At 42.0% G+C, this 20,843-nt stretch overlaps 1 protein-coding gene across 2 annotated transcripts in view; it reads right to left on the bottom strand.

Annotated features, from left to right (window-relative positions):
• Positions 1 to 20,843, bottom strand: part of FBXW4 (F-box and WD repeat domain containing 4) — a 2,126,835-nt gene that overhangs the window by 994,351 nt on the left and 1,111,641 nt on the right. For both annotated transcript variants that reach the window (XM_044056341.1, XM_044056343.1), the window contains one exon: positions 9,029 to 9,094. In XM_044056341.1, the coding sequence (XP_043912276.1) occupies positions 9,029 to 9,094 (66 nt within the window). The remainder of the gene's footprint in view (positions 1 to 9,028; positions 9,095 to 20,843) is intronic.

Genomic DNA, 20,843 nt, shown 5'->3' with positions numbered 1-20,843 from the left:
AGAAAATTAACATAAAATAAAACAGAATATGTTTTTTTTTTAGTTTCTGACCATAGTGATCGTTTAGCCCAGGCATGGGCAAACTATGGCCCGGGGGCCACATGCGGCCCGTTAAACGTTTTGATTCGGCCCGCCAAACTTGAAAAAATTTAATAAATTAACCTTGTTAATGTTTTATTTCCCCTGCAATTCTGATGTTTCCTCACTAGATGGCGCACTCTAGATATATTGGCTTTGTTGAGGTGAAGCGTAGGCCTATTACTCCACGTTTGCACTTTACTCTTTGACCCACCGCCCCTCTATGAAGATGAGCGGACCCAAGAAAAGGAAAGTGGACAGAGAATGTCGAGTGTTCAATAAGGAGTGGACAACTAAATATTTTTTCACTGAACACCGATCATCTGCTGTTTGCCTGATATGCCAAGAAAGTGTGGCGGTTTTAAAAGAGTATAATATTAGCCGTCACTTTGCCACAAAGCACGCTAATTATGCTAGCAAGCTCTCAACAAAAGAACGGGAAGCTGCTGCTGAGAAGGTGGCAGCTAATTTGAAGGCTCAGCAAAGTTTTTTTCACCGTCAAACTGCCATTCAAGAGTCAAGTACCAAGGCCAGTTTTATGCTTTCATTCAAAATAGCAAAGGCCAGCAAACCACTGTCTGAGGGCGAGTTGTTAAAAGAATGTATGGTAGAGACAGCAGGTATTTTGTGCCCGGAGACCAAAGACAAATTTGAGAAAATCAGTTTATCACGGCGGACAGTGACTCGCCGTGTGGAACTAATAGATGAAGATATCACCAGCAGATTAAACAAAAAGGCGAAGTCATTCACTTTTTATTCTTTAGCACTGGATGAAAGCAACAATGTCAAAGACACTGTTCAGCTCCTCATTTTTATCCGAGGAATCAACGAAACTTTTGAAATAACGGAGGAGTTTTTGACAATGGAGTCTCTGAAAGGACAAACACGGGGAGAGGACTTGTTTGAACGGGTGTCTGCTGCCATCGAAAACATGAAGCTTCCCTGGAGTAAGCTTGTTAACGTCACCACAGATGGATCTCCGAATTTAATGGGAAAAAACGTTGGCCTGCTGAGGAGAATCCAGAATAAAGTGAAAGATGAAAACCCTGACCAGGATGTCATTTTCCTCCACTGCATCATCCACCAGGAATCTCTATGTAAATCGGTGTTACAGCTGAATCATGTTGTGAATCCTGTGGTGAAACTTCGTCAACTTCATACGTGCAGGGGACTTCAGCACCGTCAGTTCATTGCGTTCCTGGAGGAAACTGATGCGGATCACCAGGACCTGCTTTATCACTCCCGTGTCCGCTGGTTGAGTTTGGGCAAAGTGTTTCAACGAGTGTGGGAGCTCAAAGAGGAGATTGGCGTGTATTTGGAGCGGCAGGGGAAGACTGATGAATTTCCTGAGCTGAGCAACAAGAGCTGGATGTGTGACTTTGCGTTTGCTACGGACGTATTTTCACACTTGAATGAGCTCAACGTGAAACTGCAGGGGAAGGAGCAGTTTGTGCATGACATGTACACAAGCGTGAAAGCCTTCAAATCCAAGCTGGCTTTATTCTCCAGGCAGATTTTGAACAAGTCATTCACTCATTTTCCTAGACTAGCCACGCTGAAAGAGGCCGGAGCAAAAGTAAAGAAATACAGTGAGTCACTGGATGCACTGCACGGAGAATTCTGCCGTCGGTTTTTGGATTTCGACAAAATTGACAAGTCACTTCAATTGGTGGCCTTTCCTCTGTCACAAGACCCCGAAACAGCTCCAGAGGAGCTTCAGCTCGAACTGATCGACCTTCAGTCCAACCCTGCCCTTAAAGAGAAGTTCAGCTCTCTGAAACTAAATGACTTCTATGCTTCACTCAATGATGCTGCGTTTCCAAATGTAGCGCAGATGATGTTGGCTTTGTTCGGCTCTACCTTCGTGTGTGAACAGACCTTCAGCGTCATGAACATCAACAAAGCCAGCCACAGATCCAAGTTAACAGACCTACACCTCAGATCCATCCTGAGAATCGCCACAACAAAACTAACTCCAGACTTTGATGCGCTGGCTAAAAAAGGAGACCAACAACACTGCTCCCATTAAAATGTGTGTGTCTCCGTGATCATACGTTGTTAAAATAAACAGTGCGCACAGATCAAATATAACGCTTCACAGACTGACTTCCTGCAACTGTTTCGTCCTTGCACTGGTCGTTGTTGACTTTTGGCACCGGGGAAACAAATTGAATAAAAGGAACAGGACAAGTACATCTGCATCTCCTACCGTTTTGAAAAAAGACAGTCAGGAGGAGAGTGATGGTGATATCCTGAAGGATAACAGAACTTTCAGTGCTTTAAAATAAAATGGTCATTTATTTGATTTTCAGTGTTTAAAGACTCATTTCACAGTCAGAGATTTTATTGTAATGCTTTTCTTCATTTTCATTGGAAATTAAAGCACATGTTTTCTCCATATCCCAAGATGTGTATTTTTCCCCCAATGAGGTGATGTTTTCAAAGCATGCCATCTATCTGCTCCTGTTCTGGCCCCTTTGTCAAATGTTAGAACTCAATGTGGCCCACGAATCAGAAAGTTTGCCCACCCCTGGTTTAGCCTAGGCTGAATATAAGCAAACTTTAAATTGTGTGCAGCCAGGTTTTCTGGCTTAGATTTAGTGATGGCTGTCATCCATTAGAATGCCTGCGTTTCTGAATTATTATCATGCAATAGCTTTCTCTCGCTAGTATGTCAACAACTTTCTTCTCATGTTCTCAGTATTAACTGGTTCCTCATGTGATATACAAGATATCTGCATTAAAGTATAAGGAGTTACATTAACCTAGAGTTGTCATTAAGCTTCCTGTCAAGAACAGCAGTTACCAGCCCACAGTGGTTTGTCAAACAGCTATTCTCATTTGCCAACCTCAGTTCCATACAAAAGTGTAAGCGCTGTCAGTCTAACCACTCTGTGAGATACCAACCCATTCTACAGATTTTATCCCCTTAAAACTCTTTCTCCCCCGCAGGGATGTAGCCAAATTTTTGTAAAGTAGTTTCCAAATGTCAACTCAAGCGGAGTGTCTAGAACTTTCTGGTCTCTATAACAAACTCCTGTGGTGCTAACACCCACCCACCTTAATTGTCCTTTATTTTATGGCACCTATCCTAAATGTGGAATTAAAGATGCAGCATATACACTAAAACTATTACAGTGAAAGCTAGTGATACAGCAAGCAGACATCACTTTGGATACAGTTACCTTCTCTGCTAGCTCACGTGTATGTTTTAACTTCAGGTATTTGAAACTGGAGCATTTCATGCCCTTCTGTTGAGCAAAATGCTACACTCATAAAATTACACTGTATACTATGGCTTACTTGATATATTCCTACCTACACTCTTTCTCACAAGCAAACATACACTTTTCATTCTGGCCTCCCTGTCTACTCATCCTTTTTAATACAAAACTGCACATAAGTCATTATAGGAATGATTTCCTTACATATGGTATAATGCTGCTTATATAACTGGTTGCAGCAACAACTACAGAAGCTGACTGTACATGCTTGGCATTTAACTTCACTAGTGTAATATTTCTACTACATAGCTCACTAGAACTAGACTGTACATTCTATTGCAGTACTTGTACATTTTACAGACCTATATGAGCTAACTCTTAAGCAGTATTTGGAGCAGTCTGTATGAATTAATGATTCAGTATCGGGGTGTGGCCACAACAAACATTTCCAAACACTGGAATGGCAAAGCACTTTGCCAAGTATAGAGATGAATAAGCGAGTTTATGGATGACAATGGCAGTGTGGTAAGTCAACAAACTATTGATGTAGTGGTACAATACCACTCCAGCTGTTCCTAACAGCACACAACAGAGAAATGCATTATATATATATATATATATATATATATATATATCAAGATAGCAATAGAAATGACACGTGACATTGTAGTACGGTTCACTGAGACAAAGCCAAGGAGTTGGGCAGAGGGTTCAAACACAGTTCAGCAGTATAATAAACTGTGGTCCTTACAAAACATGAACATAATATGCAACATAAATATCACTGATTTGTTTCACTGCCCTATATATATATATATATATATATATATATATATATATATCTTGTAGAATTATTACCTACAGGGTCAGGCCATTTTTTAACTTATTATAGTTTCTAGCAGTCAACATGGCACTATTCTGATAGATTAATATTTCAACAATTATACCCCATGATTATTATTGGTCAGATTCTGGCTCATCCATCTTCCCAGTTGGCACTGTATCATTGCTGTTCTACCACTCAGGTGAATGTCATGCAGTCCTGCTCCCCAGTTCTAACTACTCTGTAGTGTTACACTCAATTTTTAGTTAATATAGGTTACTGTCACTATAGCATGCATGTTTAGCATACTTGTTTAAATTAATCACTCTTTGGTGTTACTCTCAATGGTAACAGCACAACTTGACTGTGACTGTTCTCTGTACAATTTGCACATGTAATTATTAAGAAAAGTATAGTATACTCTGAATGTCTGTCACTGTTGTTTTTAACCCAGGTCATGGTTGAAAAAGGTCCTTGGACTACTCCACCTACTTGGCTAGATTAAAAAATAATGTAATTCACATATAAAGTACAGTTGTGAAAGGCCTTACCATAGCGGAAGATGTCCAACAGATCACAGTTGTAGCATTCCAAATTGTTGGGGGTTATCTCACAAGATAACCTGGACATTTGGCTGGGGTACCAAAGGCAAAATCTTTCAAAGAGCGATATGTCCGATGTACTATTTAAGCCTGTGGATTTAAGAGTAAATAAGGAGACATATGAGCATAAAACCTCAAACTATCTCCAAAACAAGAAGCCTGTAGACACTATGGAAACTACAGTAATACTGCGAGGTAAAGACCTTAACCATTATGCCAACCCCATCCCTCAGCTAAGAGGGAAGAGGGCAGAAAATGTCTCTCTTGGGTCCCTGAAAAGAGACAAACCTAGGAAAAGGGGAATGGCAGGGTGGGAAGAAATACTGCAACACTGATCAGTAGGAGATCTACTGTTATGCTAATTTTTTTACACAACTGTACTATGTCCTTCCTTGGATCCCTATCATTCGAGTTTTCAGACACTCAAAATTCATATGGTCGAAACCATATGATTGAGTTTTTGAAAACTCAAAGCTTTTGAATGGAGATCAAGGTACAGCAAGGATCAGGAAATTTACCCTTTTCTTCACTGTAGTGCGATCTTGGAACTGGTATATATAATTTGCAGGGGGGTTGGGGGTGCAAGGGGCTTACCCACCTGCGTAAATGTAAAAAAAGTAGATTTTTGTGGGGTTTTTTTTTTATGTTCAAGTTTTTGGAAACTTGATCATATGGTCTCGTCCATATGAATTTCGAGTTTCTGAAAACTCGATCATCCAACGTAGATCATCTTCCTTAGATCACTGTTGCAGTATTCCAAACATTTGGGTGATTCCCAAAGCTCAAGTAGTGTAAAGGGTGGCTGGATGAGACATTGCAGAGCTGACAAGCAGTCCAGAGAGGACTGACCTGGTGAAGGCAAGTCTGGATTTAGAAAAGGTATCTACTCTTTAAAGGATGCATCAAGGTACAAGTCGCTTGTTCTTGGATAGTTCTGGAATCCACCCAATTATAAAAGACTTCAGAAGATGCTACTGCTGGTGCCTTTGCTGGTGAAGGTCAAGATCCATCATGGTGAGTGTAATAAAAGGAGATGGATTTTGAAATCCAGTTAGCAAAATTATCGAGCTTTGGTTTCCTGGAAAGAGACAAACAACTGCTCATTCTTTCTGCCTGACTTTGTTTTGTCTACGTAGAATCTGAGCGGTCTGTGCACATCCATTCAGTACAGAATTCTCTTTCTCTCTCTTTCTCTCCCTTATTTTGTGGGTTAGGGAAGAAAGCAGGAAGATTGATGACCTGATTGAAGGATAATTCATTTACCACTTTAGGCATAAAAGAGTGTCTGGCCCTTAAAGCCACTCTGTCCTTATGGAAGATAAGGAAGGGAGGGGGATACCATCAAGGCCCGAGGCTCAGAGGCTCATCTAGCTGAGGTAAGGCAACTAGGACTATGTTTTTCCAAGGACAAAATTTGAGAGAAGCAGTGGCTGCTGGCTCAGAGGTAAAAGAGTGAGTTTTTCCAGAGCAAAGTTAAGGTCCCAAGAAGGCGGAATAGCTTTCCCAGGAGGGTTTAGGTGGAATCCATCTTTCAGAAACTGTTTTACTTCCAATCTAGTCAAGTAACCATAAATGGCCAATGGTTGTGCTTTGATTGGGGAGTATGCCAGACCAGCTTTTAGTAGCTCAGACAAGTAAGATAAGACAATGGGAGCACTCATTTTATATGATTCTGTTTATGAGCATGACACCAAATAGAAAATTTCTACTATTTAGCTATTTTACATTTCTGAGTAGTAGGTTTTCATTCCCCCTGGAGAACCTGAAGCACATCCTCAGAAAATTGGTGTCTGAAAGGGATCAGAATTCTATCAACCATAACGTCAGGTTGAAAGATAACAGGCTGAGGTGAAGATGTGAGCCCTTCTGTTGTGTTAGCAACTCCACTGTATGAAGTAACTTGTGGTGATGACTCCAGGGTAGGTGGTAGAGAAGGGGGAACCAATGCTGCCTTGGTCAAAAGTCAGTCACTAGTAGGATCTTTGGTTTGTCTCTGTAGATCTTTAGTAAGACCTTTGGAAGAACTGGAAGCGGAGAAAAGACATAACAGCAGGGAACAGAAGGAAGAAAGGAACATTTGTTTCCAATCCTTATCTACCCCTGTTCTTGCAAGGTAAAAACAAACTGGATGCATCAAGGCCAAATAACAGATCCTTGTTCAATGCAGAATCTAGAAGCTTGGCTTTAATGTCCTTGGAGAGGGGACTGAGAACATAGCCATGCATAACTTCTAATAAGTGAATCTGTAGCAGCTGCATTTGATGCTATCTCTAGCCACTTGTGAAGCCTGAGCAGCACAGACATGGCTGCTACCTACTGGCTGGTCCTTCCATAGAAACCAATGTTTTATTTAAGTTTCCCACAACAAACAGAAAATATTTAATCATTTGGGTCTGACAGTTCAGAGCTCTAAAAGCCAGGGTAGAAGAGGTATAAACGTTCTTTCCCAATCTATCCATTGCTCTGCTGTCTTTATATAAGGAAGAGCAATAGCAGCAGGTAGGAGTTTAGAAGGCTTAAGCAGCCAAAGAAACACAAAAGCATTTGCCAAGGGATTCTTATACAAAAATTTTAAATCTTCACATACTTTATAAATCCTATCAGGCCTTTTAGGGTCTATTGGCTAAGAGTCAGGAGCAGTGGAAGTACATGCAAAGACATCAAGAAAAGCCTCCAGGACAGGAGGGACAGAAACTACCTCTAAAATATTGTCTTTTTTCCACATTAGAAATCTGTTTTGATTCACAACCAAAAAGTATCATAACGTTACAGACGGTTTCCCCAAAAGAAACTTCTTCAACGGGAGAATCGAGAAAGGGAATCTTCATAATCAAAGACCATTTGGCCTGGAGAATAGATTTCAGAAGAGTAGGTCAAGGATTGTTCATCAGAGTCTGAGACTGCCTCTTCAACCTCAGAGGATGAAGCAAAAGATGGTGGCTTGTGTGACATTTTGGTCTTAAACAGGTCCTGGGGGGAAATCCATCCACTCCTTTTCCTTGGACTTTTAAGGACAGGAAACATTTTTAGTTTTCTGTTTTTCTTTTTAGGTATGATGTCTGCTTTCACAAAACCCGGAGGTTCTGACCCCTGACATACCTCAATCTGAGACCCTGGTATCTCCTTTCTAACTAAAATTTCTGGTATAAATTTGTGGTATACCTTCATGTCCTTCAAAGATAAATTATGCAGGGTTCTCCCCTCTCACCAGTGTAGGTAGCATCAGTCATTTGGGATGTGTAAACCTCAGACACCATACTGGCCACCAGTGGGGTTGCAATAGCAAGTATGTGAAAAAACTTTGGGCATACTGCAGGTTCCAAGACCTCAGTGGGTATGTTCTAGTCCAACCAGGCAGCCAAAATGTCTGGCATAGGCCTCTTAAATTTCTCCTTTAGGATAGGAAAACGGGTACAAGGGTCTGCCATCTTAGCCTAGGTGAAGTGCTTAAGGCACTGGATTTCCAAGTGTGTGCTGAGGGAAGAAAGTCACACCCATAAGGTTTTAGGTATGAAAGACTGGCTAATAGTACAGTTCTTATAAATGTACTGTGAGCCAAAACACAAGAGGCACTGAGAATGGACATCCTTGTAGGGAATCTGCTGACTGCAACTGCACTCCCCCCTCCTACCTGACATCTAATAATGTACCAAACATCAATACTAGCAACAAAATCAAGGAAGGCTCCCCAACAGGACACTTATCCGAGCCAACAATAACAATGACCATGTGTAGAACAGACAAATGGGTGCAAGATCTGCATACAGACTACTGACAAGACAGTCTGAAGTTTTATGCTCATATGTCTGCTTACACTCCCTTACAGCCCCAGGCTTAGGTCACATGTCAGACATACAGATTTATAGAAAGTTTTGGCTTTGGTACCCCAGCTGGACAGCCAGGTTACTTGGCAAGATAACCCCAAAAGTTTGAAATAAGACACAGTGATCGAAGGGAGGACATTACTGGCTATTTCTGATTTACTTACATATGTATGGATCATGTGATAATCAAGGAAATAATTTCAATTTTCTTTTCATTTTTTAATCAAATGTTTATGTCACCTACAAATCAGATGACATAAACAGAAATATATTTTCTATATTTAAAACTGATATCCTTTATGTGAATTTGTACATATGTATGTGAAAATGTTGCAACACATCCTGGCTTACTGCAAAGTGAAGCTACACTGATAGTCCGCAAGACTGGCACAACAGTTTCATGGTACAGTTTTTTTTAGAATATATCATACAATCAGAAACAAAACAGGCAAAAAAGTAGACATTAATTGTTCATACCTTTCAAGGTCCCAAATTCTTAGGGGTGACACATGGCCACAGCATGCTGTACCAGTTGCAAATGAGCTGGGGGATAAAACAAAGCATGGTCATTAGAAGCTTTTCTGACTGATTTGCACAAATTTACGAAAACTGACTTGTGGTAGTCAAGTTCTCAAGCCTAATATCAAAAAAGAAGAAATTAACAGTTCTGCCAAGCTAACCCTAGGAATAATCTGTTACCAAAATAAGGTGACCAGCTCATCAGAAGGTAAATGCATTTGAATCCCCAGTGAAAGAGAATGTTTAGTTACTACAAACTAATATAAAACAAAAAGTGCACTATAATGGATAAAGACAGATTAACTGTTTAATTTTTCATGGCGGAGTGAACCAATCAGCTTCTGGTTAACACCTTAGAAAGATGTCTAAATTACCATGACCATACCATAAAGGGCTTTACATCAATGTAAAGGCAGGAAATATTCAATTTATTTACTATTTTAATACTATCCATGGCCGAACTCTACTAGCATGATGGCATACTTGACAAACCAGTGCTTAAGTGAACATCAAAAATTAAGTTTTTGGCATGACGCAAACTACTGCATTAAATTTAGAAAAAATGTTCTTGTAAAATACAACAATGGATTGGTAGATGAATACAAACACTGGGCCAATAATACTAAAATAAAGCCTAAATAAATAAAAAAAAGAACAGACAAAACAGAACATTTACAAGAGAGTATCAAGCACCCAAGTTCCCTTGTTGGATAAGAACCACTCTAACTCTGTTTTGATAGGAAATGTAGTTATACGCTTGTAAAAGTTAACAAAGCAGGAAAAATAATGGATATATGCTTAAAAATTCATTGGTCGCAGTTAAGCAGTATCCATAAAACATATCTATGTGTAATAAAGTAACATCAGGGTCTCAGCTAGGCCTGAAAATGATCGGCCCTGCTTGTCAGGAAATGTAAGAGGGGTGGAGGGAAGGTGATAGTATTGCAACAGTGATCTATATAAATATCTAATGTTATGGTAAGTAAACTACACAACTGATCTGTTCTTTATTAGGTCACTGTACAGAAGCCATTACAATATGGGATGACTGCTAAAGCTCAGGAAGAAATGGTCTGCAGAAAAGGACCTGAGTCCTGGATTCCATGAAGTATAGCTCTAGCGAAACATACTCTGGCTCTGGAAATAGAATCCAACTTGTAGTCCTTTGTGAAAGTACGAACAGAGGACCAAGTAGCTGCTTCTATAATAGATATAGAATCCATCCCTTTCTATAAAGCCTCAGAAGTGGACACTGCTCTAGTAGAATAAGCTTTGACATTCTGAGGAGGATTTAGAGCAGCAGAATTGAATTGCATGGGAAGGCCATCAAAAATGGTTTGTTTAGATATTGGCTGTCCTTTCTTACCCATAAGACAGAAACAGTTTAATTTTTCTAAAATATTTAGTTTTAAACAAATAATATCTTGGCTGTCTATGGACATCCAGATGGTGAAAAATCCTCTCTCTCTCTTGGTTTTGGGAGTCAGGAAAGAAAACAGAGGTTAGGCAGCATGATGGAGGCACAACTTTAAGCATAAAGGAAGGGTTGGCTCTGAGACTGAAAGATCAAAAGAGGCTGGATAGATATAAGGGGCCTGCAGTTCAGATAGCCATTTAGCAGAAGTCAAAGCTACCAACAGGACAATCTTCCAGGTTAGAAATATCAATGTAGAACTGTCTGTAGGTTCAAATGGAGATAAGAGTTAAGTTTTCCAAGACAAAATTCAAGTCCCAAGAAGGAGCCAATTCTTTTTCTTGGTGGCTTGATATGCAACCCCAGCCCCTTCTAAAAATGTTTGATCTAAGAAAAGGAAGAGAGAGGTTCAGTGTCAGGTAAGCATAAATGGACAAAAGGCGTACATTTATCGAAGTGTACATTAGGCCAGAAATGAGCAATTCACAGGTACGTGAAGAACCAGGGACATCCCTGCTTGAGATGACTCCTGTCCTCCAACAGGAAAATCTTCTCCTTTTGGCTAAGTAAGATTTTCTGGTAGCAGGTTTTCTTGCCTCCTTTAGCACCTGTGGCAAAGTCTCAGAAAAAAATGCCAAAAAGGGATCAGAGACATATCATCGATGCACACATACTGAGATTTTGAATGTTGGGATTAATCAAAGATCTCTTGTCCTATGTGAACAATTCCATTCTGTGAGAAAGGTTCTGATAATTGCTCTTGGCCAGTTACATGAGAAGGGAGAAAAAAAGTTATGTACCTACCATAACGTTCCATGTTAGTTGTCTTCTTCTCACCTTATTGCTGGTTGGGTTCGGAGCCGATCCTCAGCTCCGACTCGGCCATCTTCAAAAGTTCGAGAGCTGTTTACTGGCTCGAGGCTACCCCATATCCCATGATGCCTGGCACTAGCTACCCAGATCCCGTTTGAAAAAGCTATTCCAGACATAACTAAGGAAGAATTCTGCCCTAGCAGCCCCTTGGACCTAACTATGAAGCTATCTAAGTAGAAAGGACAACCAGATAAGGTTCAGCCAATGAAATCTGAATAAGGGAGCTCCTCTCGATCCACTAGGATAGGGGGATGGAGGGTGGGAAGCAAGAAAGAAGGCGAGAAGAAGACAACTAACATGGAACGTTATGGTAGGTACATAACTTCTTTATGTTAAGTTGTCTATCTTGCCTTCATTCTTGCTGGTTGGGACAGCGTCCCTAGCACCTACTATCCTGGATGGCTCAATGGAACAGACTCTTCAGAACAGTGGAACCAAAATCAGCCCTGTTTCTGAAAGCAATGTCTAATTTGTAATGAGAAATGAAGGTATGTGGGTTAGCCCACGTAGCAGCTGCACAGACAGATTCCATGGGCAACTTAGATTGGAAGGCCACCAAGGTAGCCAATGCCCTAGTAGAGTGGCCTTTAGGTTTGGTAGATAATTTTTTACTTCTCAGCTGGTAAATGAATGAAATAATGTGAGACAACCACCTAGATAATGTTACCTTTGAGACCGGAAGGCCCTGTCTGCCCTCAGCATAAGAAAGGAAGAGTTGGTCGGACTTCCTGATGTCCTTTGTTGTATGCAAATAAAAACGCAGCTGTCTGTGAACATCCAACTGGTGCAATTTATATTCTGCGTTATTGGTGTGATTAGGAAAGAACACAGGAAGGTCTATGAACTGATTCAAATTATTTTCTGTACAGACCTTAGGAAGGAAGGAAGAAAGTGACCCTATCGTTATGGAAAACTAAGTATGGGGGACGAATACATACAGCCTGAAGCTCCGAAACACGTTTGGCAGAAGTAATGGCTACCAGAAAGAGAGTCTTCCAGGATAAAAACTTAATGGAGCAAGATGCTGCAGGCTCAAAAGGTGGCAAGATTAGGGAAGATAGCACCAAGTTTAGATCCCACGGAGGTGGGGAATCCCTCACTGGGGGCCTAAGCAGAGTGGTTCCTTTGAGGAAGGCTTTACACAGCTTATGAGACATGATGTTATTAGAAGACAACCCAATGTGAAAATATGAAATGGTAGCTAACTGAACCCTGATTGTAGCAGAAGCAGAACCAGAATGAAAGAGTTCTGCTAAAAATTCCAGAATCTCGTGGACAGGGGCTGAAAAGGGATCTATATTCTTAGCCTCTGCCCAGCAAGAAAAACGTTTCCACTTGCTAGCGTAAGTTTTCCTAGTTGGGGATTTGTGCGATGAGATAATAATTTCCCGCACAGAGGAGGAAATATTAGGAAGCCTGGCTAAGGTTGGAAATGGAGCAACCAAGCTGTGAGCTGGAGTGTTTGAAGGGATTGATGCGGTCTGCCCGATTGATGAATCAGTAGATCTGGAATAGGATCTAGAATCCAAGGCTGCTCGAGAAGATAATGATGCAGGAATGGGAACCATATCTGTCGAGGCCAGTAAAGGGAAATGAGGATCATTTTGCAACCCAACACAGTTGCTCTCTGTATGAGTTTGGGTATTAGGGGAAATGGAGGAAAAGCGTAAAGAAGTCCCTGAGGCCAATTGTGGACTAGAGCATCTCTGGGGGAGTGGCCGGGAAGTGGAAGAAGGGAGAAGAAATTACTGCACTTGCTGTTGAAAGGTGTAGCGAACAGGTCGCAGCAAGGCTGAACCCATTTGCGAAAGATTTGTTCCGCAATTACCTGATTCAGAGACCACTCGTGAGGCATGAGAATTGCTCTGCTGAGCCTGTCTGTGATGACGTTGGAACTCCCAGGGATGCGCGATGCGATCAGAAAACGTTGGGAAGAGATCGCCCACTGCCAGAGTCTGAGTGCTTCTCGACATAGAGGATAGGATCTGGTTCTGCCCTGCTTTTTGATGTACCACATCACTGACATATTGTCCGTTTGGATTGCAATGGTCCCAGGAGGGAGAGAGTCCTAAAGGGCTTGCAACGCTAAAAGCACGGCTCTCATCTCCAAGACATTTATATGCAAATGGTACTCGTGAAGCTGCCAGGTGCCTTGGACTGTACTGCCCTGATAATGCCCCTCCCACCCTATTAGGGAGGCATCCGTGGTCACTGTGGCGACTGGAGGGGATGGCACAAATGGTCTGCCCCGGGACACTGATGGGGAGACCATCCACCAAGCGAGGTGCTTCTTGCATGCTTCTGTGATCATAATCTTGTGAGACATGGGAAGCTGTTGGAAGGACCACTGTGTGAATAGAAGCCACTGGAGGACTCTCATGTGAAAGCGGGCCAGGGGAACAAGAAGAATTGCTGATGCCATGGAACCCAGTGTTTGGAGAACGAGCCTGACTTGAATCGTTTTGCATGTTAATAAAATCTGTACTTGTTGGCGAATTAGTGATATGCTGACAGGGCAACAATGCAGATTTTTCAAAATTTATTGTGATACCTAGCCTGGAGCAAGTTTTGATAGTGCAGTCCCTGGCTTGCAGGAGGTGATGCCTGGTGGAAGCAGTGAGGAGCCAGTTGTCTAGATATGGAAACACCTGGAATCCCTGACGTGTCAGGTGAGCCGTAACCATTGCCATGCATTTGGTGAACACCCTGGAGGCTGTGGTGAGACCGAAAGGCAGAGCTCTGAACTGATAATGACTGGCTCCCAGCCGGAAGTGAAGGAATCTTCTGGAGCTCCTGTGCATTTTGATGTGGTAGTACGCATCCTGAAGATCTATAGAGCACATCCAATTGTCCTGACTCAGGAAGGGTAGAATGGACTGTAGCGTGACCATCCAAAACTTTGTTCTTTGTACAGACCTGTTTAGTCTGCTGAGATCCAGAATGGGTCTCCAGTCCCCTGTCTTTTTTGGTACCAAAAAGAACCTTGAGTAAGTTCCGGATCCGATCTGGTCTGCTGGGACTTCCTGGATGACCCTTTTGTGTAGCAGCTTTGAAATTTATTTGGTTGCTTGGTCCCTTAGATTGGGTGGAACATCTGGAAGGGACTTGTTTGACGATAATGGGGGTTGAGCAAAGGGAATTCTGTAACCTCCGGATATGATTGACTGTATCCACTTGTCTTGAGTTAGACTCTGCCAGGCTTTGGGGTACAGCGAAAGTCTTCCCCCGACTGCCTCCAGAGGCGGGCAGCCGGGCAACCCTTCAGGGATGATGAAAAGGCTTCTCAGAGAAGGATTCTTTGCTGCCCTGGTTCTGCGGACCCCCGCTGCCACGAAGGCGGCATCTGTTATTGTTCCCTCCTCTGCCCCTGGAGGGGAACTCACCACGTGTGTCAGGCAAGGCTCCCTGGGATTTACAGAACCACATCTTTCCACTCTTCTGACCCTTGGTGTATGGTCTGGAAGGAGTGGAAAAATAGACTCCCACAGCAGAGAGAGTCTTGCCTTCCTGTTCACACCTGGTTAGTGTGTCCTTCACCTGTGGTCCAAAGAGAGCGGAGCCATCAAAGGGGGTATTGGTGAAAGATGCTCTGAAGGGTTCCGCAAAATTACATAGCTGCATACATGCGTGCCTCCTAAGGGCGACGCCTGTGCCTGCGGCTCTACTTGTACCATCGGCTGCATAAGAAAGGAGCCTCATGGAGGAGTTAACTGACTTCAGAGTCGCCAGCTGGGAGGCCACCTTAGCTTGAGCCCCCACAGCTGAAGGATCTTGGAGGGCATCTCCAAGCTCTTTAAGGAGATCCCTCTGAAGGCAGGTGAAATGGCACAAATAATTCAGAGACTTCATAGAGAAGGTCGCTGAAGCAAACATTCGCTTCCCATATCTGTCTATAATCCTAGACTCCTTGTTAGGAGGATGGACACATGACGAAGTTTCTGCCAACTCCTTCTTTGTGGCTGCTGCTACCACCATGGCATCAACAGGCCCGCCCTTAGATAAAAACTGTTTGTCCTGAGGTGCAGTTATAAATTTAGCAGGTCTCCTGGGGGTCAGTTCCACTGTGTCTGGAGCTGACCACGCCTTCCAAGCCACCACAGACATAAGTGGGTTGAAAGGCGGAGACACCCAGGAGGTGGAGGGTCGGGAACCAAACTCGTCCAGAAATACCGACTCATCCTCGGAAGGGGCTAGGGTATTCCAGTTCCCCCTCTGCTTAAGGATTTCAAGGATGTCTGAAAAGGAGACATCTTCAGAGGGGGATCTCAGGGACCCTTCCGAATCCTCTAAGTCGGTATCTGATGTGACAGACTCAGGGGAGTCAACGTGCTTCCTCTTGCACTTCCTCTTACGAGGTGGCTCCTCTGAGTGATCAGGGAAGGCCTCAGAAGAGGAAGAAACACCCAAAGGGGTGCTCTGGAGCGCTGGTTTCCCACGCTTGGGGTCAGGAGGAGGAACAGAGGCAGACACAGGCACCATAGGGGGAGGAGCCAATGGGGTTGATTGTGGGACTGACTCAGGGGCCAGTACACTCCTCATGACCTTAAAGGCGTCCCTGCCTGGACGCAGAGAAGACTACGGTTCCGAAGAAATCGGAATCCCTCTCCACACTGAGGGGGATGGCTCCGAAGCCAATGTAGGAGCCGAGCTCACCTGCGCCGAAGCTCCGAGAGGGAGAGCGGGGTCGGACAAGGGTCCAATGCTACTCGCCCTCTCAGAGCTGACGAGGGTGTCCCGGCACCTAGATCCCTCCAAGGACGGGACCAAGGATGGAATCGGAGCCAACGACGGAACCATTGGAGAAGGTATCGGAGCCGACGGTTCCACGACTCGAACCCCAACGAACTCCGGCTCCGAACTCAAGGGAGGAGTCGGAGGAGGAATATTTGCAGAAGTGGACGGAGCCGACACCTGATGAGGGGGGTTGGACAACATTTTTGCTTGGGCCTGCGATTTCAGCAACCTGCTAACCACTCTCTCCAAATCATGATCTGCAAGTCTGGAGGAGTAACAGGACTTATGACTGCGCTCCGATTGGAGCAGAGGTGACCGTGGAGCTGAACGTATTGACTCCAAGGAGGGAGACCTAGATCTTTTTCGACTCACAGATGGATCCGAAGTTCGTGTTGGAGCCGACTGTGAGGGAGGCACATCGGCTCCAGCCGGAGCTGAGGCTGATGGTGGTGCTTCACCCAACGACAGCTCAGAACTTGGAGCCAAAGACTTGGGTGGCTTGGAGGAGGATTTCGCAGGTTGAGCCTTAGCGGGTGAATCCTGTGGCTTAAGCAAACTCCAAAGGATTAACTTATTTTTGCGCTCCTGCAGGACCCTTGGGCTGAAAGCATGACAGACCGAACAAGAGTCCTGCAGGTGCACCGCGCCCAGACAGTAGACACAAGAAGTGTGACCATCTGTCAGAGACATCTTCTGACAGCATGAATCACACTTCTTAAATCCGGACACTTTAGTATCCTTGGACATGTTACCACACACACACACCAAGGAGAAAACATGCACACACACAAGCAAAAAACAAGTTAGCAGGTATAACTAACTAAATTAAACAGCTAACACACACTAAAAAACTAATTAAGTCTGCTACTACTGACACTACCTAAAAACAATTTATATTATATATCTTTTTTTTTTTTTTTTTTTAACTAGAAAAAGACAAAAAGGGTTAGCCTCTAACTTAAACGGCTACCACTAAAGGAATGTGCAAAAAATGAACCAAATCTCAGCAGAAACTTCGGTTTCACCAATTAGCGCTGAAGTCACCAGCAACCACGGTAAGTAACATACAATCTGTTTATTATATCCACATCACGCCACAACGACAGACGGATTGTAACAACATCAAACAAGTAAAACTGACGAAACACTGCTACAAACAGGATAACAAATGAACTAGGTAACGCCAAAAAATCCAACAGTTGAGCGCTTTCAACCAGCATCTCTGGTCTTCATCAGAACTGTTGTAGATAGGCTTACATTAGGTTTAAATAAATTCTTTGGCGCCAAAAAAGTTTGTATCTTTAAAGATACAGTATACACAATAATACGCAGTTAAATTCTCCCAAAATCAACATATTACATCCAATTGTATGCATAAACTGTCCATATAAAGTGAATACAAAGTCAGAAAACCTTTAAAATACTATAAAAAGTGCTTTAAAAAATGCTTTAAAAATGTTATGAAGGTCTTTGGTGCCATCCAAGTTGTCGGACACTGATATTTGTATTATAATGTATTAATCAAATACCAAACGTCATTGACGAAGCATAGTTGAAATTATTTACGTACTGGTCTTGTAAAGAAAATTGATAGTTATCACAAAGTCTTCTCAAATAATCGGCCCCTATACTAGCCCAATAGATGTATAAATAGACAAACAGTCAATATATAATATATTAACAAATTCTTCTCAATGCTACGATGCTGTTCATGTGCAAATAGATATATAAAAGGAGACACATGATCCTATCATTAGTGCCACAAATTAATGGCTTTTTAAGCGCTGTTAGTGTATATAGTGATTCTGTGTATACTATATAACCTATTGGAAACACTATACTATCAATGATTTTAATGTAAATGTACATCAGATATCGATTTGGCAATATATATGTACGTCTAATGTCAAGTTAACGTTAAGAATATAAAAATAATATATCATAATAATAAGGAAGTGGATAATAGTATTAAATATTAATAATTAGTAATTATTAATATTTAATACTATTATCCACTTCTTTATTATTATAATATATTTTTTCTAGGTTCAATCTCTTAACGTTAACTTGACATTAGACGTACATATATATTGCCAAATCGATATCTGATGTACATCTGATGTACATTTACATTAAAATCATTGATAGTATAGTGTTTCCAATAGGTTATATAGTATACACAGAATCACTATATACACTAACAGCGCTTAAAAAGCCATTAATTTGTGGCACTAATGATAGGATCGTGTGTCTCTTTTTATATATCTATTTGCACATGAACAGCATTGTAGCATTGAGAAGAATTTGTTAATATATTATATATTGACTGTTTGTCTATTTATACATCTATTGGGCTAGTATAGGGCATTATTTGAGAAGACTTTGTGATAACTATCAATTTTCTTTACAAGAGTGCGTAAATAATTTCAACTATGCCACAATGACGTTTGGTATTTGATTAATACATTATAATACAAATATCAGTGTCCGACAACTTGGATGACACCAAAGACCTTCATAACATTTTTAAAGCATTTTTTAAAGCACTTTTTATAGTATTTTAAAGGTTTTCTGACTTTGTATTCACTTTATATGGACAGTTTATGCATACTGATGTAATATGTTGATTTTGGGAGAATTTAACTGATATGGTGTATACTGTATCTTTAAAGATACAAACTTTGGCCAAAGAATTTATTTAAACCTAATGTAAGCCTATCTACAACAGTTCTGATGAAGACCAGAGACGCTGGTTGAAAGCGCTCAACTGTTGGATTTTTTGGCGTTACCTAGTTCATTTGTTATCCTGTTTGTAACAGTGTTTCGTCAGTTTTACTTGTTTGATGTTGTTACAATCCGTCTGTCGTTGTGGCGTGATGTGGCTATAATAAGCAGATTGTATGTTACTTACCGTGGTTGCTGGTGACTTCAGCGCTAATTGGTGAAACCGAAGTTACCACTAAAGGAAGGGAGGGGGAGGGGTGGGGAAAACTCTCTAAGTAAAATGAGTTTTCAAGAAAAGCAAGAGGGATAAATGCTATCTAGGGAATCTAGCTTGGGGAATAGTACAACTAAGTAATTAGGTACACCATAAAGAAAAAAATTGTAGTAAAATTAGTAAAAATACAATAAAGTATACGAGCCTGAGCCAGTAAGACAACCTCGCAATCTGAAGAGGCAAACGAGATCTGGGTAGCTAGCGCCGGGCATCATGGGATATGGGGTAGCCTCGAGCCAGTAAACAGCTCTCGAGCTTTTGAAGATGGCCGAGTCGGAGCAGAGGATCGGCTCCGAACCCAACCAGCAAGAATGAAGGCGAGATAGACAACTTAACATCTAGCGTTGTCTGGGCTAAAATGGAGTCACCAATAACATCTCTGTTAAGTCCTTCATGATCTTCTGGTTGTCAGAAACACACACTACACCCACCATACACAGTATGCACCCCACACATCGACCTACTTATGCCGAGGCATTTAAATGCAATCTTTCCAAACCTCAAATTCCTCCCAGACATTCCACTTGCAAAAATTCTCTGCAAACTCAAAAGCATTCAACAATAACAACACCTATCACTGCACATACTGCCACACCCAGTGGAGGCTCAACTACCAAGCCCATAAGACAAGTCAATACTCTAGTACCCAGTACTCTAGTCATAGGGAATTCCATTGTATGACATACTAATGTATCACACACACAAGGCTGAACAAAGAGAAAATAATGGTCAGTTGCCTATCAGGGGCCAGGATATGACTAGTTATGCATGCACTCAAGTCACTGTACCACAGGTACCAGTATGATCCTGTCATAGTCCATGTAGGTGTTAATGACCTGAGATATACCTCCTTAGACTATATGAAGACATTATGGAGATCTTGGACTATGTGTCACAGTCTGATATGTATCTAGCTCTGAGCAGCATTCTACTGCCACCATGGATGATGCCACAATATGAACAGAAGAGGACTGACTTTAATAATTGACTTAATTTCTGGTATCATTCTAGGGGTATACAATATTTGTCAGCATGGAAGGACATGGATAACAATCAATGTTGCTTTGCCAAGGATGATCTGCACCTGTCACCTCTAAGATTTTGACTATTGGCTAAAACATTGTTTTCTGACATAGAGCCTTTTTTACGCAATGCCAAATCGATAAAAACTTCCAACATAGCAAAATCCACCAGACAAAATCTAAAGGGTTACTGCTCAATGCTAGGAGTCTAAACAAGAATCTCCACTCCCTTCCAGCTCTCATCAACCTGGAGAAGTAGATATCCGAGCAGCTACCAAGACATGATTTAAAGCCGCAGACAGTACCCCAATAGTGCAAGGCTTCAGTGCCTTTCACACATTTAGATCAGCAACTGCACAGGCAGGGACTAAAAGCTGAGGTGTCTCCACCTACATCACTAACAAGCATATCTCTTGGCTGGTTAAACAAGATGACATGCTGGAGTCCCTCCACATCCAGATAACCATGGGCAAAGTCCCATACCATATCCTAGAAAGCTAGAGGGCACCGTCTATGTCCCATGAAAACCATACCTCATACTTAGACCTACTGTAGGCACTCACCACAACATACTCATGGGGGATTCAATTATCCCTCTATAAACTGGGAATCCTACAAAACCCAAATTTACAGGTGCAGAAATTCCCAGATTTTGTAAACACAAACAACCTACACCCAACAGTATATATATATGTCTACCAAGTGGTACAAACAGATTGGATCTGGTATTCA

The sequence above is a fragment of the Protopterus annectens genome, chromosome 14.part0 (assembly GCF_019279795.1).
Source record: "Protopterus annectens isolate FY-2018-M chromosome 14.part0, PAN1.0, whole genome shotgun sequence".
Classification (NCBI taxonomy): Eukaryota; Metazoa; Chordata; order Ceratodontiformes; family Protopteridae; genus Protopterus; species Protopterus annectens.
This window is presented reverse-complemented; position numbering and strand designations above follow the sequence as displayed.